General features: G+C 45.4%; 1 protein-coding gene across 4 annotated transcripts; it reads left to right on the forward strand.

Moving 5' to 3' along the window:
• The first annotated feature begins 1,215 nt into the window (after positions 1 to 1,215).
• Positions 1,216 to 24,307, forward strand: ZCCHC3 (zinc finger CCHC-type containing 3). Of its 4 annotated transcripts, XM_055303216.1 has the most exons (4): positions 1,216 to 5,362; positions 17,556 to 17,690; positions 18,425 to 18,678; positions 21,740 to 24,307. In XM_055303216.1, the coding sequence occupies exons 1-3, from the start codon at positions 4,494 to 4,496 to the stop codon at positions 18,627 to 18,629; spliced, it is 1,209 nt and encodes a 402-aa protein (XP_055159191.1). In that variant the 5' UTR covers positions 1,216 to 4,493; the 3' UTR covers positions 18,630 to 18,678; positions 21,740 to 24,307. The 4 variants fall into 4 exon arrangements, with proteins under 4 accessions (XP_055159191.1, XP_055159187.1, XP_055159199.1 ...); XM_055303212.1 differs by lacking the exon at positions 21,740 to 24,307 and having other exon boundaries at positions 18,425 to 21,614; XM_055303224.1 differs by lacking the exons at positions 17,556 to 17,690; positions 18,425 to 18,678; positions 21,740 to 24,307 and adding an exon at positions 12,908 to 13,478 and having other exon boundaries at positions 1,218 to 5,362.
• The last annotated feature ends 2,609 nt before the right edge of the window (positions 24,308 to 26,916 follow it).

Below are 26,916 nucleotides of genomic sequence, written 5' to 3' on the forward strand. Positions count from 1 at the left end.
CTCCAACTCAAAATGGCAGCCCTCTTCCTGAAGTCACCCTTGATTCATCTTTTGATTCACCTCTCATCCCACATCAAGTCTGTCATACTTTCAAAGTACATCTGGATTCATACCACTTACGACCACCACCCACACATACACACACCTTCCTTTCCTCTCACACCCACACTACAACCTTGCAGGACAGAGAGACCTGCCTACCAAAATGTGGCCACAGATTTTTTTCCTCTCTTGCTCTCCAAAACCTACTTCTTTCAAGGTCCAACTCAAATCATGCCTCCTCCAGAGTTTCCTAATGAGCTTTTTTTTAAAAAGTCCAAATCTGGGGTGCCTGGGTGGCTCAGTAAGTTGAGCATCTGACTCTTGGTTTCAGCTTAGGTCATGACCTCAGGGTCATGAGACAGAGCCCTGTGTTGGGATCTGAATTCAGCCCAGAGCCTGCCTGTTTCTTTCTGTCCCCCAGTGTCCCTCCCCCTACTCGCTCGCTCTCGCGCACTCTGTCTCAAATAGATAAATAAAATATTTTAACAAAAAAAATTCAATTCCAGAAGACTGTCATTTAAAACCTAGACTAGGGGGATCCCTGGGTGGCTCAGCTGTTTAGCGCCGCCTTCGGCCCAGGGTGTGATCCTGAAGTCCCCGGATGGAGTCCCACATCGGGCTCCCAGCATGGAGCCTGCTTCTCCCTCTGCCTGAGTCTCTGCCTCTTCTCTCTCTCTCTCTCTCTGTCTCCCATGAATAAATAAATAAAATCTTTTTAAAAATAAATAAAATCTAGACTAAGGTGCCAAATTGACCAATTCTGATATCCTTCTATGGCAGTAATTTGCCAGAAATGAGTCGTGCCTCCCCTTTGTAGATGGCCTTGGTACCCATCTGGACTGATTTGCTCAGAGGGTACCTGCCTGGCCCCTGGTTCTGTGATCTCCACAATAGGCCAGTCTGACTGCTAGAACACTGCTAAGGAGAATGGCTGACAGTTTTTAAAGAAATTCACTGAAGGGGCACCTGGGTAGCTAAGTCTGTCAAGCGTCTGTCTTTGGCTCTGGTCACGATCCCAGGGTCCTGGGATTGAGCCCCAAATCAGGCTCCCTGCTCAGGGGGTCTGCTTCTCCCTCTGCCTCTGCCTACTGTTCCATCTGCTTGTGCTCTATCAAATAAATAAAATCTTTAAAAAAAAAAAAAAAAAGGTCAGAAAACTCACTCTTAAAAAAAAAGTCACTGAAAAATAAATTAAAATGTTCAGTCTTTTATCCAACTCACAGGGAAAATTGCTGGCAGTGATAATCAACAAGAAATAAAGCCAAAAATAACCAAAAAAGAACACAGAAATCTTGGACCTGCAAAATTTGAGCTGAGAAAAATGGAATTGATGGAAGGAATGGCTATACACATACCAACAAAATCTTACAAGATGTTATTAGTAAAGTTCCAGATGGACCTAGAACCCAATCCACAGATCAAATATTTTCAAAATACAGATCTCTTTGTAGTCAGAAATAAAACAAAAATGCCTAATATATGTTGGTTATATGACAGTTTTTGGCTAGTGTAGTAAGATAAGAAAAAGTATAAGATCTGAACAGAAGAGCAAAACCTTTGTTATTCAGACAATGTGACTATCATCATAGAAAAACAAACTGAGGCGTGGGTTAAGCATCTGCCTTTGACTCAGGTCATGAACTCCAGGTCCTGTGATGGAGCCCTGAGCAAGCAGCAGGCTTCTTGCTCAGCAGGGAGTGTGATTCTCTCCCTCCACTCCACCCAACCGCTCCCCACCACTCATTCTCTCTCTCAAATAAAAAAAAAATAATTTTTTAAAAAAGCACAGTGATTCTAAAAACCACTGAAAATTTTAAAAGATGTCAGCACTGTTGCTATTACACAAAATTCAACTGTATTCCCTTTAAATGCCAATAACAAATATTCTAAATATATTTACAAGGGCAATCAAGTATCATACCTTACAATAATTTTTTAATTATGCAAGACCTTTATGAAGAAACTATAAAATGTTATTGCAATTTATAAAAATAAGACTTAAATGAGAAATCCAGTGAGGTCATAGATGGAGCAATTTAATATTATAAAATGGCTAATTCTGGTACAAGTTGAATGCAATTGCAATTGACATCCCAAAAAGTGGTTTCCTGGAACTTAGTATATTGGTTCTAAATTTTGTACAGAGGATCCAAATATAGCTGAGACAGACTTGTGGAAGGAGAAGGAAGAATGCTTCCCATAAATAAAATAGAGTTCGGTTTTCTCTTTAGTATATGGAGTATCTAGCTATAGCAGGCTCTCACTTATGGAGAGCAATAATCAGCGGGAGTTGACTTGTGACTGCCCCTTCAAATCGAATACTGCTCTCCAGCTCACTCAGCACATTGTTCTTCTTTAAGGCACATGCCTCATCCTATAGATATGTGTATGATAGTTGCTCGGGTGGGAGGATAGGGTAAGAGATATAGAAGAGGTTATTTTAGGGATCCCTGGGTGGCGCAGCGGTTTAGCGCCTGCCTTTGGCCCAGGGCGTGATCCTGGAGACCCGCGATCAAATCCCACGTCGGGCTCCCGGTGCATGGAGCCTGCTTCTCCCTCTGCCTATGTCTCTGCCTCTCTCTCTCTCTCTCTCTCTCTATCATAAATAAATAAAAAAAAAAGAGGTTAATTTAAAATTACATGGGTTCTGTTAGTTTTGTAAATATCCTCCCAGTGAGCTGCCAAGCAGAAAGAAGAGTGGATCGTGTGACTCTTAAGAGTTTGATGCTTCTGGTAGTGATCTGAGCAGGATCATGGGAATAAGTGGCAGAGAAAGGATGGAAGAAAGCACACCAGAGGTTATAGTGTGAAAGATGCAAGGTCCAAATGGCACAAGACTTGGGGATGTTGGCTTCCCTGAGGCAAATATGTGGAATTAGGGTGAAGAGAAAGGTCGAAAGGTCGTAAGACAAGAACTGACAGGGACTCTATAATGCTAAGCAAAACTAGAAGTGTCAGAGAAACAAGAAAGAATCCAACACCAACACAGAAGGAAACATCATCTTTCCTGGGAACCCACTGTAGACCAAGCACTTTGACACAGGCTCTCTACTTGAACCCCAACATTAGTCCTCTGAGAGTAGACATTAATATCCCTTTGTTACAGATGAGCAAACTGAAGCAATGTCTGAGGTCATTGGCCCCATGTGACAAGGCTGAGATTCCAAGCAGTCAGATTCACACTAGGGCCTCCTGCTTCCACAGTCCACCTCTTCTTTCACTAAAGTCACAATGGTCACTGAAGCACCCTGAAATGCACACAGACTTGCATGAAGAAAACAGAGCTAACAAAGGATATTGTTAAACACATCCCCTCAAACAGCTAGACTTTATCAACGCTTCCAAAGCACCAGTTCAGACAGATGAAGGAGGAATAGGAATTCTGTCCAGCGCCAACTTTAGCCGAGCATCTTTGTGTTAACCAGATTTTCTGGAAGAGTCTGATGCAAACAGCCTTAACCCACAACGTGAGAAGCAAGGCAGTTTTAGAAATATAAGTCACCTACATGAGGTCGCCTGTTTTAATTCTGCCACCTGATCAAGTGTTTTAACCCTGTCTCCAAGCCCCTGCCTCCTGTAAAATGGGTGTAAATTACAGCGTGGTTCTGGAAGATTCCATGTGATAAATCTCGCAATGTCCTACTATGCTTAGAACAGTACCGGGCACCTAAGAGCCCAATATATTACCATAGTCGCCATGAGTATGATGGAGGTCTTTTTTAAAAATAATGCAGTAATACTTAGAAACGTTATCTTAAAAAAAAAAAAAAAAAAGGACTGATGGATATAAGTGTAGTGGGATGAGGCATAGTAAAAATTCTAATGATGGAAAGTTAAAATAGTCCAAAGTTAAAGGTAAAATGTCCACCGTAAAATTCAACTTTCTCTAGGTTTTAAAATGTCCATAACCAACGCTGGAAAGACAATGCACGGCCGTGCGCTCGGAGAGGAGGGGGTAGTTTCGTTTTGTTCCCTGTCGAACAGAAAGGTACATAGAGAGAAAACAAAATGGGCGAGCTCCTCCCCAGCTCGGGGCCGCCTCGGGGCCGCAGGGCCGTCCGCAAAGCCGCCTGAACGAGATCGAGGACCGCTGGCGAAGGAGCGAATCCTCGAGAGCGCGGCCCGCGGCTGCCAAGCCCTCGCGAGGGACAGGGACGCGCTCCAGGCGGCGCCTCCCGCCTCAGCGCCCAGGAGGTGGGGCCGGAGCGCGCGCCGGCGGAGGCGCGGCGCGGCCGTTACCCGGGGACTCGGGGCCGGCGCCGGCCGCAGCGCGCCGCGGGTAAATACCTTCAGCTGGGCGGGGGAGAGGAGCGTCGAATTTCAAAAAAAAAAAAAAAAATCCACACAAACACACACACCCCCCAAACCCCCCACAGCCCCGGGCGGGCGGGCGCGCGGATGGGCGCCCTTTGGCTGAGGGAGCGAGTGGAGGATGCTGGGAAGGAGGTAAAATGGCCACCGGCGGCGGCGCGGAAGAGGAGAGGAAGCGGGGGCGGCCGCAGCTCCTGCCCCCCGCGCGGCCCGCGGCCCGCGGCGAGGAGGCCGAGGGCGGCCGCGAGAAGATGGGCTGGGCCCAGGTGGTGAAGAACCTGGCCGAGAAGAAAGGCGAGTTCCGCGAGTCGCGGCCGCCGAGGCGGGAGGAGGAGGGCGGCAGCGGCGTGGGCGGCGGGCTCGGCGGCCCCGCGGGCCTGGCGGCGCCGGGCCTCGGCGACTTCCCCCCGGCGGGCCGCGGGGACCCGAAGGGTCGGCGGAGAGACCCGGCCGGCGAGGCGGCGGACCCCCGCAAAAAGAAGGGTGCAGCCGAGGCGGGCCGGAGGAAGAAGGCCGAGGCGGCGGCCATGGCGGGCCCGGCCAGGCCTGGCGCGGCCGAGGACGCGGCCGAGGGGCCCGCTCAGGACGAGCAGGCAGTGGCAGCGGGCCCCGCGGCGGGCCCGGGCAAGGGCCGCTTCCTCGTGCGCATCTGTTTCCAGGGAGACGAGGGCGCCTGCCCCACGCGGGACTTCGTAGTAGGCGCGCTCATCCTGCGCTCCATCGGCATGGACCCGAGCGACATCTACGCAGTCATCCAGATCCCGGGCAGCCGCGAGTTCGACGTGAGCTTCCGCTCCGCGGAAAAGCTGGCCCTGTTTCTCCGCGTCTACGAGGAGAAGCGCGAGCAGGAGGACTGCTGGGAGAACTTTGTGGTGCTGGGGCGGAGCAAGTCCAGCTTGAAGACGCTCTTCATCCTCTTCCGGAACGAGACGGTGGACGTGGAGGATATCGTGACCTGGCTCAAGCGCCACTGCGATGTGCTGGCCGTGCCGGTGAAAGTGACCGACAGGTTTGGGATCTGGACCGGGGAGTACAAGTGTGAGATCGAGCTGCGCCAGGGGGAGGGCGGGGTTAGGCACCTGCCGGGGGCCTTCTTCCTGGGGGCCGAGAGGGGCTACAGCTGGTACAAGGGTCAGCCTAAGACGTGCTTTAAATGTGGTTCCCGGACCCACATGAGCGGCAGCTGCACGCAGGACAGGTGCTTCAGGTGCGGGGAGGAGGGGCACCTGAGCCCTTACTGCCGGAAGGGCATCGTGTGTAACCTCTGTGGAAAGCGAGGACACGCCTTTGCCCAGTGTCCCAAAGCAGTTCACAATTCCGTGGCAGCTCAGCTAACTGGGGTGGCTGGGCACTGAACACCCGCCTGCCTGCCAGGGTGAACACAGAGCCAGCTTACCCCTCTTAAGTGCCAAAACTTTTTTTTAAACCATTTTTTATCGTTTTCGAAGGAGATCTTTTTAAATCTACAAGAGACATCTTTCTCTCGCTCTCTCTCTCTGCCTTCTTAAACCGAGTTTACTCCGTTTCAGCCTTTTCTGAATTGGTGACTCTGTCATCAGTAACTACCGAGGACTGTAGTGTCGCCTCCCCCTTTTTAAAATTTTGTTTTCGTTTTTGTATCTGGGTTTTTGTGTTTTGTTTTGGTTTTTTTTTTTTTTGTGGTTTTGTGTGGGGTTGTTTTTATTTTTTTGTACTTTTTACTCCCCACGCCTTGTCTTCTCCCGGGATTTTCACCCATTGGGCTGCCTTGCTCATCTTTATGCCCCAGCACTGGGTACGGGGCCCACCACGTAGTAGGCACTCCATCAGTGTTTGTTGAATTGAGAACATTGTTGACTGTGGCTTCTGTCAGGGTGTCTACTTTTTGCAGCTCTTCCCCTCCCCTTTTAATTTGCTGCTTCTATTCTATGTGGTCTGAGAATTTGTGAAACCAGTGTTGTTAGAAGTGTATGTAATCTGAGTCAATAAGCTCTGAATGGTGGCCAAGGGCCTCTCTTGTGGCATTAGAATGCAAGGACTTTGGGACAGCTGTTCAGTGGCTCAGAAGCCATTTTTCACAGAATCATGGAATTAGAATTTTCTTGCTGGAAAGGAACTGAATATTGGTTTAGACCAATCCCTTGGACTTCCAGCAGATGAAACAGGCCCATAGAGGTTAAATGACTGGGTCAAAATCACATAGCTGTCTGGTGCCAGAGCTAGCCTAGAGTAGAGTTCCCTGACCCCAAGCCCGGTGCTCATTCCACTACCTCTCACACTTCACAACATTTTCCTCAACACTTGAGGGCCCAGAAAGTCTGATCCCTCCTGAATGATGAGCCCAGAAGAATGCTAAGAAATCATCTGGAGGGAGAAGCAGAAAGGGATTTAGCAGGGCTTCTGAATACTTGGGAGATAAGGAAGGAACAAAGGAACATAATCTAGGATGCACTCATTGCTCCCTGGGGTGTCATATCTGGATTAAAGTGCCAAGTCCTTTGGGGCCTTACCCTTCATCGTTCATTGCCACCACTTAGAAATGGGGGTGCTCCTGAATAAGGAGACCTACCAGAGGTTTACATTTGCACCTTAGCCTCAATAGCTAGAAACCCCAGAGAAGCCTCTAACTGGAGCTCATCTACAATTTCCTGACTCGCAGGAGAAAGGTGATTTTAACCTGGAATCATAAGTAAGCTGTTAACTCTAAAATGTGCTTGCAAAATAGGTCAAGCAAGAGGGCATTGGGTCAATAAGTGTTACCAAGTTAAAGTAGAAGAGACAGTACACTGCTTTTCTTTTTAGTCTTTGTTTTTCCTTTGCTTTATGTTTTGCTATTTCCTTGTGGCTTAGAATGTAAAATCGATTGTTAAAAAGTTTTGTTCTGAATAAATATTTATCTTTTGTATTGCTAACACTGTTGCCCTATCTCCTTTCAAAGTGTAAGATCCTCAGGTACATAGGCTCTAGTTCAATCTATACTTCTACACATTTGTTTACGCTGCAACCACATTTCCAACCCCTGCTGGCTATACTTAGCACCTACTTTGTTGTGCCAGGCCCCTTGGAATTGTTTCCTAAACCCCGTGGATGCATTGCACTCAGCACATTGCAAAAACTCAAATTTTAAGCCTTAACTTTGCTCCAAGGAATCAAAATTGCTGGTGTGAGTGAAAATAGTTTTAGTAAGCAGCCCCAAGCAATTCTGACCCGCAGCCAGGTTTGAGGCCACAGTTCTGAATGGTACTAACTTGAGAGAGATGGATTCTGGCCTCAGGAGATTAAAATGGGGAAGGCAGAAATAAGATGTTAGCTTCATCATTTTACAGTTACTCTGAGTGCCATGAATTGGAATTAAACTATTTCTAGGCTTTTAAAAATGTCATCTCTTCAGGTATTAAGGGAGAAAGAGAAAGTCCAGGAAACTTCCCGGGGAGCAGACTCCTCCAACCCGGCCCTGGAAACCCCAGACACAACTGACTGAAGGATTTTCAGCTCTGAGCCCTTAAAGTGATCCAGTGCCAAGAACTAAAGTTCTCAATGTCTTGATTCTCTAACTCAGTGATTTGAGGATATTTCCAGAGTTGATAAGGTGGTGTTGAGGCCTGGTGGGCTCTTAGGAGCCCTGCCTGTCCACACCAGATAAGCCCCTCTTTTCTGTCTCCCAAAGCATACAGACCCTTCCCTCCTCCATCCCTCCCCCTCATCTCTCCTTCTCTGCCTTGGGTTTCCCTCCTTCCTGGAGCGGGAGGCTGGGAGAAAGCCTGCATTCATCATACCCGCCTTCCCTCCAAGCGGGCCCTGTGCCAAGGAGCCTCCTTGGAAGGAATCTTCTCTCTCTCTGCCCTCCCCCACCCCTCAACTCTCCTGCCGGGAGCGGAGGAAGAAACTAGTTCCCTGCCCATCCCCCACAGGATCTGCTCCAGGGCCTCCTGCCTGGCGGTCTGGGGACGGAGCCCTGGCCCGGAACGGAACAAACCTCCCCCAGCTTCCTCTCCTGATCTAGCAACCCCCAAATTACAATCTTTCACTGTTCATGGGCTCCTAGGGATTGTGCAGAGATCCCCAGACTGAGGCTGGCTGACTAGCTGACGCCCTAATCCGGCTTTCAACAGAGAGCTGGGGCCATTAGAGCCAAGCCCTCCTGCCAGGCACTTTGCACACAGTCAGCAATGAGACAGTTACTTGCGGAGGGAGATACAGATAGATAATGAGCAGTTTTTAAAATAATGTGAGGTATTTTTAAATATTCTGAAAAAATATGATGAGTGTATATTGTATGAAGTACCGATCTCCTGGAAGAGAGGATGTCCTGACTGAAGCCTACAAGATGAATAAGCCAGGTGAAGAGGGCAGAGCTGACCACATCACAAACAGCCTGTGCAAAGGCCCAGAGGCCAGAGCACACAGGATTCAGGGTGGCTGCAGACTCACAGAAAGATACGCTTGGGAAAAGGCCGTGAAGAGGCAATCCTGGGCCTGTCAGTGTTACTTAAGAGGTCTTTGTCCTGACCCCCTCCAGTCTAGCCACCTCCATTCCATCCACTTACTTAGCATGTATAAACACCAACTCTTTCTAGGCAATGGAATACAGCAACATAGTCAAGGTCCCTGGGACTCAACACAAACTATGACCAAGCACTAAAAGAAACAGAGACTGATCTGGTCTTGAGGGTGAAGGATAACTTTCCAGAGAAAACATCTTAACTGAGATCAAAAAGTTGTGTAAGGAGTTTAATTGACAGATGGGGTTGATTGGATGCCTGGGTGGCTCAGCGGTTGAGCATCTGCCTTTGGCTCAGGGCAGGATCCCAGAGTCCCGAGATCAAGTCCCACATCGGGCTCCCTGCACGGAGTCTGCTTCTCCCTCTGCCGGTGTCTCTGCCTCTCTGTGTGTCTCTTATGAATAAATAAATATTTAAAAAAAATGAGATGTGGTTGGCAAGGGTGTATTAGCCTAGCCGAAAGGGATAACAAGTATAACAACCCTATTGCAAGAGGAAGCATGGCCCATTCTAGAAACCAAATGAAGCCCAGTGTATTCAGTCCAGGTTTAGAAACAAACCACTCTAGATATTGAAGAAAATAATGGGGCCTAGGTAGGGTATTAGGAATGACTCCTAGAACTAACTGAACTAACCTACTAAAGCAGCTGCTACCTCTAATGGAAAGGAACCAGGAAGCCTTCACTGGAAAGGTTGAATTTGAGAACACACTACTGAACCTACCATCCAAGGACAGGCTGCCAGGATCAGAAGACCACTGCCAATTCAGGACAATGAAATATGTTTTTGAAGCCAGAGACATGACACTAGTGTCTCCACAACCTTCCTTATGAGCAGAAACAGCTGAAACTATTTGACTCTTGCCTTACTTCCACCTTCAGACCTCATGCTAAGTATATCTACTTGCTGGAGCTTGAGGTACAAGGGAGTCAGGAAGTGTTTGAACTTTCCAGCATGTGTAGCACCAGAAGGCACAAAAACAGTGGGAATCAGCGCGCTTGGCTGGCTCAGTCAGTAGAGCCTGCGACTTTTTTTTTTTTTTTAAAGTTTAATTTATTTAATCTCTACATCCTGGGATGCCTGGGTGGCTCAGCAGTTGGGCACCTACCTTTCTTTGGCTCAGGGTGTGATCCCGGAGTGCTAGGATTAAGTCCCAGTTTGGGCTCCCTGCATGGAGCCTGCTTCTCCCTCTGCCTGTGTCTCTCATGAATAAATAAATAAAATCTTAAAAAAAAAAAAAAAAAGATGGTGGGTCCATTTCCCAAGATTCGGAACAGAGGAGAAAATCCAAGTTTGAGATGAAAGTCTTGAGTCAGATTTGGGACACAAAATGTCTAAGAGAAGGTATAGAACAGGTAGTTTATTTTTTTTTTTTAATTTATTTATGACAGTCACAGAGAGAGAGAGAGAGGCAGAGACACAGGCAGAGGGAGAAGCAGGCTCCATGCACCGGGAGCCCGACGTGGGATTCGATCCCGGGTCTCCAGGATCGCACCCTGGGCCAAAGACAGGCGCCAAACCACTGTGCCACCCAGGGATCCCTAGAACAGGTAGTTTAACACAAGTCTGAAACCCTAAGGAAACTTCTGGGCTAGAGAAATAAACAAGAGTCCTATAGCAATGGCCTTCAAACTCTTTAACCACATCCCACACACAATAAGACAGACATTTTAGGGACACCTGGGTGGCTCAGCGGTTAAGCTCTGCTTTCAGCTGAGGCCATGAGTCCCAAGTCCCTCCTTTCCACCTTGGGCTCCCCACAGGGAGCCTGCTTCTCCCACTGCCTGTGTCTCTGCCTCTCTCTCTGTGTCTCTCATGAAAAAATAAAAAATCTTTAAAAAAAAAAAAAGCTTTTAGATTGTGGCCATCAGACATTTGGACATATGTACTTATGTATGAGGAAGCAATTTTAGGGGCACCTGGGTGGCTCCGTTGGTTAAGCATCTGCCTTCAGCTCAGGTCAGGATCCCAGAGTCCCAGGATTGAGCCTGGCATCAGGCTTCCTGCTCAGCGGTGAGTCTGCTTCTCCTTCTACTCCCCACCTCACTTGTGCTTGCTCACTCTCTCTCAAATAAAATCTTAAAAAAAATAAACAAGTTTATATGTATATAAAGAAATAATATTAACCCTGTGGGTGGTGTGCCCTGACATTGTTCATTCTATTGCTTCATTATTTTATAAACACATGACCCATTAAATTGATTTTTACAGTCTCTTAACGGATCATGAGAGAAAGCATAGGGGAGAAAGTATAGCAACTTGGATCACACCTTAAGCAGCTCTGACATGTGAGTTTTCCCTGATGGAAAAGGATAGGGTAACACACTAATAAAGGAAAGCCAGAAGAGAGAAGGGAAAGAAGAGTGCCGAGACACAGAAACCAAGAAAGGAAAGTTCCAGTCAGAGGGATTAACAACCGCATTATTGAGTGCTGCAAGAGATCAAGTAAAATTGGCCTTGAGAAATATTAAGTAAAGTCAGAACTCAAGAGTACCCATTAGACTGTCACGTGGAGGTCACTGGTGAGGGCCGTTTAGAGGCATAGTGATGGCAGCAGTAGGCAAACGAAGGAACAAATAACCTTCCTAAAATGCCAATCCAGTACTCTGACACTCTCTCAGGGGCTCCCTATTGCTCTAGGGAGTCAGCCTAGCATCCAACTCCTTTTGCCAAGAGGCTCGTGGGTGCCTCTGGAACTTCATTCTCAGCCAGAGGACTCATTACATCTGTTCATGTAAACTCTAGGTATGGCCAACAAAAAATAAGCAGAAGGAGTTCAGTATGGTGGAGGGTGGAGCAGTACAAGAGGAAGCTACGGGTGAACAGGCCTCAGAGTATACCAAGTTTAGGGTGGAGTGTCATGAGAGTGTACCAGATATGTGCAAAGCAATGGATCCATACTACTGCTACTTACTGGATTGTCAACCCGACAGAGAATATTTAGGGGAGGACAAGTTTCATGAAAATAAACATAGATAAAACATGAAGGAGAATGCAAACTTTACAAAAGCTTTAAAATAAAACATGGGGAGAGCCTGGGTGGCTCAGTCTTGTGAGTGTCTGACTCTTGATTTCAGGAGGGGTCATAATTTTGATGTTGTGGGTTTGATCCAGCCCCAAGTCAGGCTCTGAGCTGGGCATGGAGCCTAATCAGGATTTTCACTCTTCCTCTGCCCCCACCTTAAATAAATAAACATGGGGCACCTGGGTGACTCAGTTGGTTGAGCCTCTGCCTTGGGCTCAGGTCATGATCCCAGGGTCCTGGGGTAGAGCCCCACATCAGATTCCCTGCACAGCAGGGAGCCTGCTTCTCCCACCACCACCCCAGCCCCGCACATGCTCTCTCTCTCTCTCTCTCTTTTTCTCTCTCTCTTTCTCAAATAAATAAAATCTTTTTAAAAATAAATAAATAGGGCAGCCCGGGTGGCTCAGCGGTTTAGCGCCGCCTTCAGCCTAGGGTATATTCCTGGAGACCTGGAATCAAGTCCCATGTCAGGCTCCCAGCATGGAGCCTGCTTCTCCCTCTGCCTGTGTCTCCGCCTCTCTCTCTCTCTCTCTCTCTGTGTCTCATGAATAAATAAATAAATCTTTTAAAAAAATAAATAAATAAAGATTTATTTATTTATTCATGAGAGACACAGACTGAGAGAGAGAGGCGGAGACACAGGCAGAGGGAAAAGCAGGTTCCTCGTAGGCAGCCCGATAGGGGATTGGATTCCGGATCCCAGGATCAGGACCTGAGCCGAATGCAGGCGCCCACCCGCTGAGCCACCCAGGCAACCCCAAAATTCACATAATCTTTAACACAGCATTCATTTATAGGAAATGAATCTATAGCTAAACTTGTGCGCAATACCAGTGTACCAGGATGTTCGCTGAAGAATTAGTAGGGGTAATAAAGCCTGGAAACAGCCTGATTGTTTATCAATAGGTAACTATTTAGATAAGCTATGGGACATCCAAATAGAGGAACACTATGTAGCTGTTTAAAAGAACAGTTTTGTATATATTAAGACAGAATGCTCTATAAGATGTATCTTTTTTTTTTTTAAATCTTATTTATTTATTCATAGAGACACAGAGAGAGAGGCAGAGACACAGGCAGAGAGAGAAGCAGGCTCCATACAGAGAGCCCGACGTGGGACTCGATCCAGGGTCTCCAGGATCACACACTGGGCTGCAGGCTGTGCTTAGGCGGTGCTTAACCGCTGCACCACCGGGGCTGCCCTATAAGATGTATTTCAAAGTGAATGAAGCAGGGTGCCGAAGAGTATCTGGCTCTTAGTTTTGCTGGGATCATGATCTCAGGGTCCTGTGATCAAACCCTGCTTTGGGCTTCATCCTCAGCAGGGTAGTCTGCTTAACTACCCTCTCCCTCTTCCTCTGCCCCTCCCCCTGTTCTCTCTCTCTCTCTCTCAAATAAATAAATATCTTTAAAAGAAAATAAAGTGAACAAAGCAAGATATGGTATGTTACTGTTTAAAAATTCTAAATTTAAAAAAAAAAATTCTAAATTTAGGGTGCCAGTATGGCTCAGGTCATGATCTCAGGATCCTGGGATCCAGCCCCACATTGAGTCCCACATTGGACTCCCTGCTCAGAGGGGAGCCTGATTCTCCTTCTTCCTCAAAGTTTACCCCTGCATGTGCTCTCTCTCTGTCTCGTTCTCTCTCTCATATAAATAAAATATTTTTAAAATAATAAAAAATAAAATTTATAATTTTGATTTTATTTTTAATTGTTATAATTGACAATAAAATTGTAAGATATTTAAAGTGTACAATGTAATGATTTGATACACGTATTTTATTTTTAAATTATGGAATTAATGTGTACACTCTGCGGAGACGAGTCCATTTCCTATTTATTTATTTATTTATTTATAAAGATTTTACGTACTTATTTGACAACGCATGCACACCCAGGGGGAGTGGCAGGCAGAGAAACAGGGAGAAGCAGACTCCCCGTTGAACAGGGAGCCCAATGTGACGCTCCATCCGAGGACCCTGGGATCATGACCTGAGCAGAAGACAGATACTCAACTGACTGAGCCATCCAGGCGCTCCCCATTTCCTCTTATTTTTTTTTTTTTAAGATTTATTTATTAATGAGAGACACACAGAGAGAGAGAGAGAGAGAGAGGCAGAGAAGACACAGGCAGAGGGACAATCAGGCTCCATGCAGGGGGCACAATGTGGGACTCCATCCCAGGACTCCAGGATCATGCCCTGGACCAAAGGCAGGTGCTAAACCGCTGAGCCACCCAGGTGTCCCTTGTCTTTTTTTTTTTTTTTTTTTGTCCTTCTCTTTTTTTAAAGATTTATTTATTGGGGCATCTGGATGGCTCAGTCAGTTGAGAATCTGGCTCTTGGTTTCAGCCCGGTTATGATCTCAGGGTCCTGGAATCGAGCCCCACCTTGGGGTCCATGCTTAGTGAGGAGTCTGCTTGTCCCTCTCTCTCTCTGCTCCTCCTCCACCCCACGCGCTTTCTCTCTCCCTCTCTCTCTTAAGATAAAGGGGGAAAAGTTATTTATTTATTTGTTTGTTTGTTTGTTTGTTTGTTTATTTATTTGAGAGAGAAAGGAAGAGAAAGAGTGTGTGAGGCAGGAGGGAGAAGGGACAGAGCGAGAGTGAGAGAGAGAATATCAAGCAGACTCCCAGTTGAGCGTGGAGCCTGACACCAGGCTCTAGGCAGGATCAATATTACCACCCTGAAATCGCTAACAGAGCAGACCCTAACCAACTGACCCACTCAGGCACCCCTCTACTTGTCCTTCTTTAATGATACTCAAAATATCCCTTAGCATTCTTTCATCTTTAAAAACCTAATTCTCTTCTTCAGTGTTCTTACTTTTGATAAGGGTTTCCTCTAGCCTGAGCAGTCAGGCCCATCCTCCCCTATTTCTCTGAGGGCTTATCACTGAAACAGCCTGCATGTCCCCTGGCACAGTGAGGCACAGGAGAGAGCACCAGGTTCCTGGATTCCAAATGCTTGACTTCAATACTCCCTTATCACTGGCAAGAGTAGCCAGTGCCCTGAGACCTGATTACGCCTCCCCAGGAGCTGGAGTGAGGATTCTGTAGGTACAAGAGGAACTGCCCACCAGAGTTTGTGTCCTCCCTTTCTAGAACATTTCCTGAGACCCCAGAATTCCCTTCCAAAATATCCCTAAGCTCCTTTGCAAAGCCTTTGTGGGTCCCATCCATGGGTTCATCTCAGCTGAGGATAAGCTACACTGCCTAATACACACCTTATAGCTCTGAGGTTTAGTTATCAAAAGTAGCTGCTTGCAAGACACAGCTTGGATATGGGGGCTGAGTTGTCCACTCGTGCACGCTCGGTCACTCACTGATGGGATGGGAGATAGCTGGACAAGAGCAGAAGGCAGGATCCAGTAGCTCTTCTTGGGCCAACACATTCTGGCACAGAACTCCAGGGGTCCTGGAATTCTAATTCGAACTTGGCTTTCCAGGTTTTTTGGAGGGTATATTCGTCAAGATGGAGAAGGAAAAATATTTTATCCAGCACATCAGACGAATGTCTTAACATCTATTTAGAGACATATAGGTCTCCAATTGTATTCTTGTCCCAGGGCCCATAAATGCCCAGGTTTGGTTGTATCATTTCTTAGCTCAGACAAATCACATAACCTCTCTGGGCCTGTTTTCTTACCCGCCCCCACCGCCCCACCCCCCACCCCCAAATGAGCTTAATGATAACTGCCTCATCAGGGATGGTGAGAAAAATGAAGCAATTCATGCAAAGGGCTTGGCTGGGTGCCAGGTCCTCAGCAAACAGTAGCTACCCTCCTTACTTTTCTCTTGTTGGCTCCCCAGCTAGCATCTCCCATGATTTTCTATATGACATCCAAACTGGTGTCTTTTGTAGGATTTCCACAGAGCTCCTCCCTCCTCCCTCTTTACCCCGTAACCATAAGCGCCCCATTCTCTCCACCCAGGCGAATCCCACCCCTCTTCAATTATGAAAACTGCTACCGGTGATTGCACGTTTAGGATGCTTCAGGCATTGTATTAAGAGCTTGACTTGCATTATCTCAACTCGGTTCTGACACCAACTCAATGAGGTATTATTACTCCCCAAACACAAAGACACTGGATCTGGAGCGTTGAAGCACTGGCAGCTGGCAAGTAGCAGAGCCAGCGGGGATGGGAACCGAGGGAGTCTCACTGCCTTGTCAGGTCTTCCAAATACCCAGTCATGATCCCACATGCCGCCCCCTCCCTCGTGCAGCGCACAGGAGACCCCTCTCTCCTGCAAAGGCCGTCATACCCCATTAGTTCTCCGGATCTGTTTGTGGACTTTCAGCCCAATAGGGCGGGCACTTTGTCTCACGCCACGTTGCCCACATCGTGGATCCTCCCTCCGTCTCCCATTTCTCTTCCTCCCTTCCTCCCTCCCATTAAATATTGAGTTCCTACTCTGTGCCAGGCTTTGTGCTCGTTCACATGCAAAGTATCACCAATGAAAAAATCAGGGGAGGATGGACTTTTATGTCATTTTTCTCGTTCTTCTTTATGGCTTTCTGTTTGGCTGATGGGTTCCCCTGGGTGCCCCCCACCCCCCTGGGAGCACGCAGGCCAGGCTCCTAGAACCCAGTTCCAATGCTGCTTTGCTAAGTAGCTTTGGTCGGAGGAAGGCCCTGTCCCCTTAACTCCCAGCCCCCACGCCTCCTTCTCCGGCCCTCAAATCCAGGCCGCCCTGCCCCCTCCGGAAGGGGGAGTTGGGGGCGAATGCCGAAATCTGAGTGGCTCTTTCAAGCCTCCGTTGCTGTAGCAACCGGCTGCACGGGTCGTGGCGGTCCATTACACCATCCTCCGGCGACGCAGCCAATGGGCTCCGAGCTCCATCCCCGGCGCCCCCACCCCGAAGCTGCCCCGCAGCCCACCAATGGGTAGGTCCCTTGGCATAGAGCCCTGCCCTCGGCCCAGGCACACCACCAATGAGCTTCGACCCCGCTCTCCCTGTAGCTTCAATGTAGCAACAAGAGTCGATTTTTCAAAAAAAAAAAAAAAAAAAAAAGGAATTCTCTAAATTAGAAGGAACTAGTAGTAACGCCTCTGTCAGTTGCAGCCTGAATGATCTTTGGCTGGCATTTTATTTAAGGCGAATAAAACTGTTCCAATTACGCGACAATATATGTCATTCTGTACTGAACACTTTTGGGCAATGAAAAATGCAGGCAATGGGGTTGATATCTGCTCTCTGTGGATTTCTTTCATTATAGGTATTTTGATTTAACTTAAAATCATCAAGGAACCAGTCATCTTTCCTTGTTTGTATTTCAAATCCATACAAATTAAAGATGCTGAGTTTTTGATGCTGAGTTCATGAGATATTGACCTATGTAATTGGTAGTCAACTCTTCATTGGTTTAACTCCTGCCTGAATTCCAATAGTAAAACTGTAGGATAAATGAATGTTTATTTTAATCCATTGAAGAAATAACATTTCCAAGGGATGTTGTGTGATGGCTTTGACACTCTAAAGTCTAAAGAAACTAAATGTGTATTTAAAACCTTGTGTCATTAAAAAAAATCTTATTTTTTTATTTTAATTTTTTAAAGTAGGCTCCATGCCCACCGTAGAGCGCAAGGCAGAGCTTGAATTCACGACCCCGACGAGTCCAAGGTTTAATCCACTGAGACACCCAGGTGCCTCCAAAATAAACTTTATTTCTTTTCTCTCTCTTTTTTTTTAAGATTTTATTTATTTATTCATGAGACAGAGAGAGAGAGAGAGGCAGAGACAGGCAGAGGGAGAAGCAGGCTCCATGCAGGGAGCCCGACGTGGGACTCGATCCAGGGACTCCAGGACCACCACACCCAGGGCCAGAGGTAGGTGCCCAGGGCCAAAAGTAGGCACCAAACCGCTGAGCCACCCAGGAATCCTAAACTTTCTTTTTTTTTTTTTTTTTAAGATTTTATTTATTTATTCATGAGAGACACGGGGAGAGAGAGAGAGGCAGAGACACAGGCAGAGGGGGAAGCAGGCTCCATGCAGGGAGCCCTACATGGGACTCGATCCTGGGTCTCCAGGATCACACCCTGGGCTGAAGGCGGCGCTAAACCGCTGAGCCACCAGAGCTGCCCTAAACTTTATTTCTTAAAACAGTTTTACATTTATAGAAAAATTGTGAAGACAATACAAAATTCTTTATCTCCCACCTACCCTGTTTCCTCTGTTAGTAACATTTTATTTTAATATGGTACATTTGTGGGGCACCTGGGTGGCTCAGACGTTGAGCATCTGCCTTCAGCCCCAGGGCGTGAATCTGGAGTCCTGGGATCAAGTCCCACATTGGGGTCCCTGCAGGGAGTCTGCTTCTCCCTCTGACTATGTCTCTGCCTCTGTGTGTGTGTGTGTCTCCCATGAATAAATGAAATCTTTTTTAAAAATATGGTACAGGAGCTTGTAAATAAACCCTCATGTGAAAAAAAATAAAAATAAAAATAAAAAATATGGTATATTTGTTATGATTAATAAACTAATATTGATATATTATTAGTAACTAAAGCTTATAGTTTATTCAGATTTCTTTAGTTTTTACCTGATTTTTTTTCTATGCCAGGACCCCATCCAGGATGTCATATTATCTCATGACTCCTTGGTTCCTCTGGGCCGCAGCAGTTTCTCTCAGACATGAACATGATTTATCACTGTTGGTACTGACCTTGACCACCTGGCTGAAGAGGAGCTTGTCAGGTTTCTCCACTGGAAAATTACTTTTCGTTTACCCTTTTTCATTCTATCTTCTTTGGAAGGAAGTGAATTAATATGCTCAACCCACACCTAAGGATGGCAGTTATGTTAACCTCCTTAAAGGTAGAGTATCTACATAAGTTATTTGGAATTATTCTGGAGTGAAGATTTGTCTTTTCTACTTATTATTCGGTTATTTATTTATATCAGTATGGACTCATGGATATTTATTTCATATTTTAAGTTATAATCCAATACTACTTAATTTTGTTGCTCAAATTGTTCCACCTTTTGCCTTCGGGAGCTCTTTTAGTTAACACCTGTTTTCCTTGGACATACCCCCATCGTTGTATACCCTTTCGTCTTCTTCTTGATCTTGGGAACCTCCTTCTTTCTGGCATTATATGATACTTCAGGCTTATCTTGCATATTTCCTGCTCAGGTCCTAGAATCAGCTGTTTCTCAAAAACCCTGATTCCTCCCATTGGAGAATGGTATTATAAACTAAGATCTGGATGCTAAGTATGCTCATTGCTACTGAGGTGTCATTTCTTTTAAGCCTTCAAAACTAACAGAACAAAGAAATATATATGTATATACTAACCTGTTTGTAAACACATATCTATAAATATTTCTGTATGTAACCATCTGTATCTATATTAAACTAAACATGAGTTTATATTTATATTTTGCTATTCTAATCCATTAGCACATGAGTCATTATAACCTTCTCTCCTTGCTTATCTGTAAATTCCCACTCCAACAGTGAGAAACTTGGCTCCTACTATCCACCATCCATTTACCTAATTGTTCAACTCCAGTGTACATGTGCAGCAGTATCAGGATTGTTGACCCATATCCCTGTGGGAAACTTTATCAACTAGAATGCAGTACTTCTGTACACTTTCTGTGGCTTTTAGTTTTACAGGATCCACTTATTTCTTTTTTTTTAAGATTTTATTTATTTATTCATGAGAGAGAGAGAGAGAGGCAGAGACACAGGCAGAGGGAGAAGCAGGCTCCATGCAGGGAGCCCAATATGGGACTCGATCCTAGGACTCCAGGATCATGCCCTGGGCCGAAGGCAGGTGCTCAACCGCTGAGCCAACCAGGCGTCCCTCTCTGGATGCTTGAAATTATTTTTTAAAAATTCACCTGCATTAGCATTTACTCTTTAAGTTGTACACGTCTATGGGTTTTGACAAATGCATAATATATTCACCATTATAGTATCTTACAGAAGAGTTTTATCACTCTAAAGTGTCTTCTGTGCTTCATCTATTCAATTCTCTCTCTCTCTCTCAAACGTTAATAACTATAGGTCTTTTTTTCTAAGATTTTATTTATTTATTTGAGAGAGAGTGTGAGTGAGTGAGTGAGTGAGTGAGTGAGAGAGAGAACAGAGCAGTGGGGAGAGGCAGAGGGAGAAGGAGACTCCTTGCTGAGCAGGGAACCTGAAGCGGGGCTCAATCCCAGGACTCCAGGATCATGACCTGAGCCAAAGGCAGATGCTTAACTGACTGAGCCACCCAGGTGCCTCCATAGGTCTTTTTACTATCTCTATAGTTTTGCTTTTTTATGCTTTAAAAAAAAAAAAGATTTATTTATGAGAGAGAGAGAGGGTGTGAGGGGCAGACGGAGAGAGAAACTTAAGCAGACTTCCATTCTGAGTGTGGAGCCCAACCTGGGGCTTGATCTCACTACCCTGAGATCACGAGCCAAAATCAAGAGTTGGCTGCCTAACTGACTATGCCACCCAGATCCCCCTGTGCTTTTTTTTTTTTAAGAGAAGATATACAGGAGTATATTTGTTGTTGCTTTTGTTATAGCTACCACTCACTGAATCCTTACCATGTCCCATGTCCTGAACTATTATACTCTCCCATTTTGCAGATAAGAAAATTGAAACAAATGAGTTGAAATAACTCCCTAAAGACTATTAATATTGAACAAATTTTTACTTCAAATCCTGGACACATTGATTGTTTAAAACCCCAGTATTTACATGCTTGACTTCTGAATCATCTAAGGGAGTCCACCACATTTAGCCAGTAAGATGAGTATGACCTACTTCCTGCTTTACCCAAGCAGTCCCAATTTATTTCTGTTGTTATAGCAAAATTATTAATGTGTCCCCTTCATCATAAATTATATGGTTACTGCCAAATGAAAAAGTCTAATGAATTTTAGAGTCAGGTTATAGGGGTAAAAATTATACTCCAGGAGATGAGGGGATGTACCAGTGGTGTGTGATTTCAGAGTCACCAGGCAGGACCTGCTATCCAGATCAAATCCCCTCTGCCATCCAGTCACCTTCCACTTTTTTCTCCCAATCTGATTAATCCCCATTCCATCAGTCATGCTGGTGCTGTTAGTATTCATGAGAGACACACAGAGAGAGGCAGAGACATAGGCAGAGAGGGAATCAGGCTCCATGCAGGGAGCCTGATACAGGACCCGATCCCGGACTCCAGGATCACGCTCTGTGGTGAAGGCAGACACTCAACTGCTGAACCACCCAGGTGTCCCATGCTGTGCTGTTAAAATGACTCTGCCACTGTCCTTTTCTGCCCATAGACATGTCCCCAGCTATGGTCTCTCTTTTCTGCCTTGTGCTTCTCTGAGTCTCAAAGTACATCTCATGGATTGGCCATCCAGCATTCCAGCAGGATTTTTAAGGCTCTGGCATTTCACAAAGAAGTAAAAAAAAAAATTCTCCCCATTCAAAAAAAATAAAACCCACATTTTAAAACTTTGGAGTTAAAAAACAAAACAAAACAAAAAACTTTGGGGTAAGCAAAAGATTGTCAACTTTTTATTTTGCTAAAATGAGAAAAACCTCCATCTTCTATATTAGTCTAGTCTTTTGGAAATATAATGTAAGCCTTAAGTGTAATTTAAAATTTTCCAGAAGTCACATTTTAAAAAAATTTTAAAAAGAAAGAAAAAACAGGTGAAAATAAATTTTTAAAGATTTATTTATTTTAGGGCAGACCAGATGGCTCAGCGGTTTAGTGCCGTGTTCAGCCCAGGGTCTGGTCCTGGAGACCTGGGATCGAGTCCCACATCAGGCTCCCTGCATGGAGCCTGCTTCTCCCTCTGCCTGTGTCTCTGCCTCTCTCTCTGTGTGTGTCTCTCATGAATAAATAAATAAAATCGTTTTTTAAAAAATTATTTATTTTAGAGAGGGAAGCACGTGTGGGGGAGGGGCAGAGTGAGAGGGAGAGAGAGAATCCTCAAGCAGACACCCCACTGAGCCCAGAGCTGGATGCGCAGCTCCATCCCAGGACCCTGAGATCATGACCTAAGCTGGAATCCAGAAGCAGCTGCTCACCAACTGAGCCACCCAGGTACTCCAAGTTAAATTAATTTTAATATATTTTATTTAACCCAATATATCCAAAATATTATAATCTCAACATACAACCAACAGAAAATGTATTAATGTAATATTTTATACTTTTTATGCTAAGTCTTTGAAAACGAATGACAGTCTTGCACTCTAGCATATTTCAATTTGGACTAGCCGTTTTTTAGTGCTCAAGAGCCCCATGTGTAGTTCTAAACTATTATTTGGTAAAAGAAAGATTCATTGTACACACACACACACACACATACACTTTCATGATCTCTGGTGTTTTTTTTTTCTTTTAAGATTGATTTATTTATTCATGAGAGACAGAGAGAGAGAGGCAGAGACACAGGCAGAGGCAGAAGCAGGCTCCATGCAGGGAGTCTGATGTGGGACTTGATCCTGGACCCCAGGATCAAATGCTGAGTCCCAGGCATCCCCATAATCTCTAAATTTTAAAGAAGACATTTAGATAAATCAAAAAATGAATTACCTTGTTCTTACTGTTCTCTTTCTGCATTAAGAAAGTCCTTGATGACCATGCCAGTTCACAGACTGATGTTTTATTTTATTTTTTTAATATATTTTTTCTTTATTTATTTATGATAGTCACACAGAGAGAGAGAGAGAGGCAGAGACACAGGCAGAGGGAGAAGCAGGCTCCATGCACCGGGAGCCCGACGTGGGATTTGATCCCAGGTCTCCAGGATCGCGCCCTGGGCCAAAGGCAGGCGCCAAACCGCCTCGCCACCCAGGGATCCCCGAGACTGATGTTTTAGAGTAAGACACAGTTGGGATGGGTGGAGTTGCAAGATGGTATATGGGTTGGTTCCTTCCTCCCTTTGAACTCCTATTGAGAGTCTGTGTTGTGTGAAGATCTGCTAGATGCGGGATGCCTGGGTGGTTCAGTGGTTGAGCATCTGCCTTCGGCTTGGGTCATGATCCTGGGATCCTAGGGTTGAGTCCCATGTTGGGTTCCCTGCAGGGAACCAGTTAGCTTCCTGAGCACTGTGTCTCCAGACCCTTGGGTACAACATATGTCTCTGTTTAAACAGTAGATTCAAAATAAGCAATGATAGCACAGATTATGAGGCTGAAGATTCAGAATTTGAGTTGTTTCAACTCTGTCATTCAATATGACCAGGTGAAGCTTTTGTATTTAAGTTAAAATAGTGAAACAAAGAGCGAACTACAGTGTGGTACTGCAAATTTTATTATTTAGTAAAATTGTATTATTATACTATATACTATATTGTATTACATTTTATTACAATTTTCATTTGATAAAAATTATGCATTTTTTGTTTTTAAGTAGATTCCATGCGCACTGTGGGGCTTGAACTCACAACCCTAAGATCAAGAGTCACATGTTCTACTGACTGAGCCAGCAGGTGCCCCTGATAAAATTTTGCTTTACAGAATTTGAATTATTTATTTATTTATTTATAGAGATTTTATTTATTATTTATTTATTTATTTATTTATTTATTTATTTATTTATTTATTTATTCATAAGAGACACAGAAGGAGAGAGAGAGAGGCAGAGACCTAGGCAGAGGGAGAAGCAGGCTCTATGCAAGGAGCCCCATGTGGGACTCAATCCCACATCCTGGGATCATGCCCTGAGCCAAAGGCAGACAGATGCTCAACCGCTGAGTCACCCAGGTGTCCCTGAATAATGTATTTAATCTTAAAATCAATTCTTAGGGCACCTGGGTGGCTCAGTGGTTGAGCGGCTGCCTTTGGCTCAGGTCGTGACCCTGGGATTGAGTCCTGAATCAGGCTCACCACAGGAACCCTGCATCTCCCTCTGTCTCTGCCTTTCTCTCTGTGTTTCTCATGAATAAATAAAAATCTTTTTTTTAATTGATTATTTTTAAACAATTTTTACTATTTTATTTATTAATTCGTGATAGACATAAAGAGAAAGGCAGAGACACGGGCAGAGGGAGAAGCAGGCTCCATGCAGGGAATCTGACTCCGGGACTCAATCCCGGGACTCCAGGACCACGCCCCGGGCCAAAGGCAGGCACTGAATGGCTGAGCCACCCAGGGATCCCCTGATTCTAAATTTTAAAGTGTTTTCTTGGAGGGGGGCATCTGGGTGGCTAGTTGGTTAAGCATCTGCCTTTGGCTCAGGTCATGATCCCAGGGTCCTGGGATGGAGCCCTGCTCAGTGGGGAACCTGCTTCTCCCTCTCCTGCTCCCACTGCTTGTGCCCTCTCTTTCTCCCTGTCAAATAAATAAATAATTTTTTAAGAAGTGTTTTTCTTGTTTTTAAACCATAATGTGACATAATTATCATTGCTCACTATGTATGCTTATTTTATTTTTTAAAGAATATATTAATGTAATTGAAAACTATTGATTTGATACTCTTCCTTTTTTTGTATTGTAATGTTTATTTTTGCTGACATGATTACATATAAAAAGTTCAAAAAAAGGATATTTTAACCATCTACATTTCTTTTCTGGCCATTATCCTTAGTATTGTTTCTTGCATTTTATGACCGTTCTTGAAGATATTGTCATTCAGAGGATGTGGGTGTTAAAAGTTATCTGTCCTGGGATGCCTGGGTGGCAATGTGGACGTTAAAAAGTTATGTCCTAGGGATCCCTGGGTGGCGCAGCGGTTTAGCGCCTGCCTTTGGCCCAGGGCGCGATCCTGGAGACGCGGGATCGAATCCCACGTCGGGCTCCCGGTGCATGGAGCCTGCTTCTCTCTCTGCCTGTGTCTCTGCCTCTCTCTCTCTCTCTGTGACTATCATAAATAAATAAATAAATAAAAATTTAAAAAAAAAAATAAAAAATAAAAAATAAAAAGTTATGTCCTGGGATTCCTGGGTGGCTCAGTGGTTTAAGCATCTTGATTTTTTTCTTTTTCTTTTTTTTTTTAAGATTTTATTTATTTATTCATTTAAGAGAGAAGCAGAGACACAGGCAGAGGGAGAAGCAGGCTCCATGCAGGGAGCCCAATGTGGGACTCGATCCCAGGTCTCCAGGATCATGCCCTGGGCCGAAGGTGGCGCTAAACTGCTGAGCCACCTGTGATGCCCTCTTGATTTTTTTCTTAAGTCATTATCTTGGGGTTGTGGGTTTGAGCCCATCAGGCTCTGGGAGGGGTCTGCTTAAGATTCTCTCTCTCCCACTCCCCCTCCCTCTCCCCCGCTATCCCCACACCATTTCCAAAAAAAGAAAAAAAAAAGCTATATGTGGGATCCCTGGGTGGCGCAGCGGTTTATCGCCTGCCTTTGGACCAGGGCGCGATCCTGGAGACCCGGGATCGAATCCCACATTGGGCTTCCGGTGCATGGAGCCTGTTTCTCCCTCTGCCTGTGTCTCTGCCTCTCTCTCTGTGTGTGTGACTATCATAAAAAAAAAAAAAAAAAAAAAAGCTATATGTCCTGAGTGTCACATGAACCATGAACAGGTAGGCCACTGGTGCACTGAAGGAAAGGGACTTAGGGCTAGAAAAGCTACAAGGAGAGAGAAAGAGGTGGGAGTGCTGGAAAGGGTGGGGGAAGGAACTTCACAACATCCTGTGTGGAGAGGCAGCAGAGCTTGTCCCACAAACTGAAGAGGCCAATGTGGCTGTAAGTTGACTGAAGACAAAGAAAGTGAGAGAGGAGGTCAGGTTGTGAGTAGGGGTCAGACCAAGCTTGGCCTGGTGGGCCCCATGAAAGCCTGGTGTTCATCTTGAGAGTAATGGTGAAACCACTGAAGGCTTTAAGAAGAGAAGACACACAATCAAATTCGTGCCTGGAAAATACCATCACTCAGGCTTCAGGGAGGGGAATAAAATGGAAGGACACCTGGTGGGTGCAGGGACCAGAAAGGAGGCTAGCAGGTGACCAGATGAAAGGTGATGTCTTGTTGGGTAGCGGTGGTCAGCATATCTTCAAGAATTTCCTGGTCTTCCTACTGCAGTCTACATTGAACAGCTCAGTGGTGAGCTCAGCCTTGAAAACCTATGGCCTATAAGATTTAGACTCTGGGGCCCCCATTTGAAAGGATTCAGGGTAGTCTGTGTACACTGATAATCATCACATCTCAGTGGCAGACTGGAGTTTTAGGTTTTGTTTTCCAAAATTTTATTTTCTTCTCTGGGTTCTCATAGGAATTTGAGTACACTCCTGATAGAACATTGCCTTTGATTCACTCAATAAATATTTAATGAGCCCCTATTTTGTGTTTGGCACTCTCTTAGGGATAGAGCCATAAAATAAAACAAATATATCTGCCCTCTTGGAACTTACATTCTAGTGGAGAGAATATGGGCAAAAGACAATTGAACAAAATAATTCCAGAATGTGAAAACTGCCACGAAGGGGCACCTGAGTGGCTCAGTGGTTGAGCATCTGCCTTCAGCTCAGCTTGTGATCCTGGGTTCCTGGGATTGAGTACCACTTTAGGCTCCCCGCTGGGAGCCTGCTTCTCCCTCTGCCTATGTCTCTGCCTCTTTGTGTGTGTCTCTCATGAATAAATGAATAAAATCTTAAAAAAAAAAAAAAGAAAGAAAGAAAGGGGCAGCGGTTTAGTGCTGCCTGCAGCCCAGGGCGTGGTCCTGGAGACCTGGGATCGAGTCCCACATCAGGCTCCTACATGGAGCCTGCTTCCCCCTCCTCCTGTGTCTCTGCCTCTCTCTCTCTATGTCTATCATAAGTAAATAAATAAATCGAAAGAAAGAAAGAAAGAAAGAAAGAAAGAAAGAAAGAAAGAAAGAAAGAAAAAGTGCCATGAAGTAAGTAGAAATGATGCTGAGAATAATATGGGCAAAAATGAAGACGTCTGACAACACCAATCTTTGGACAAGATGTGGCTGAAAAGGATCTCTTCTGGGGCACCTGTGGGGCTTGTTGGTTAAGCATCAGACTGTTGGTTTTGGCTCAGGTTATGATCTCAGAGTCCTGAGATCAAGCCCCTCCATGGGGAGCATGGAGCCTGCCTGGGATTCTCTCTCCCTCCCTCCCTCCCTCTCTCCCTACTCCTCCACCCTCCCACACAAGTGT

This window comes from Nyctereutes procyonoides, unplaced genomic scaffold (genome assembly GCF_905146905.1).
Source record: "Nyctereutes procyonoides isolate TBG_1078 unplaced genomic scaffold, NYPRO_anot_genome, whole genome shotgun sequence".
Classification (NCBI taxonomy): domain Eukaryota; kingdom Metazoa; phylum Chordata; class Mammalia; order Carnivora; family Canidae; genus Nyctereutes; species Nyctereutes procyonoides.

Coding starts and splice junctions, on each gene's coding strand:
- ZCCHC3 (XM_055303205.1), top strand. CDS start 4,494: ATGGCCACCGGCGGCGGCGCGGAAGAGGAGAGGAAGCGGGGGCGGCCG.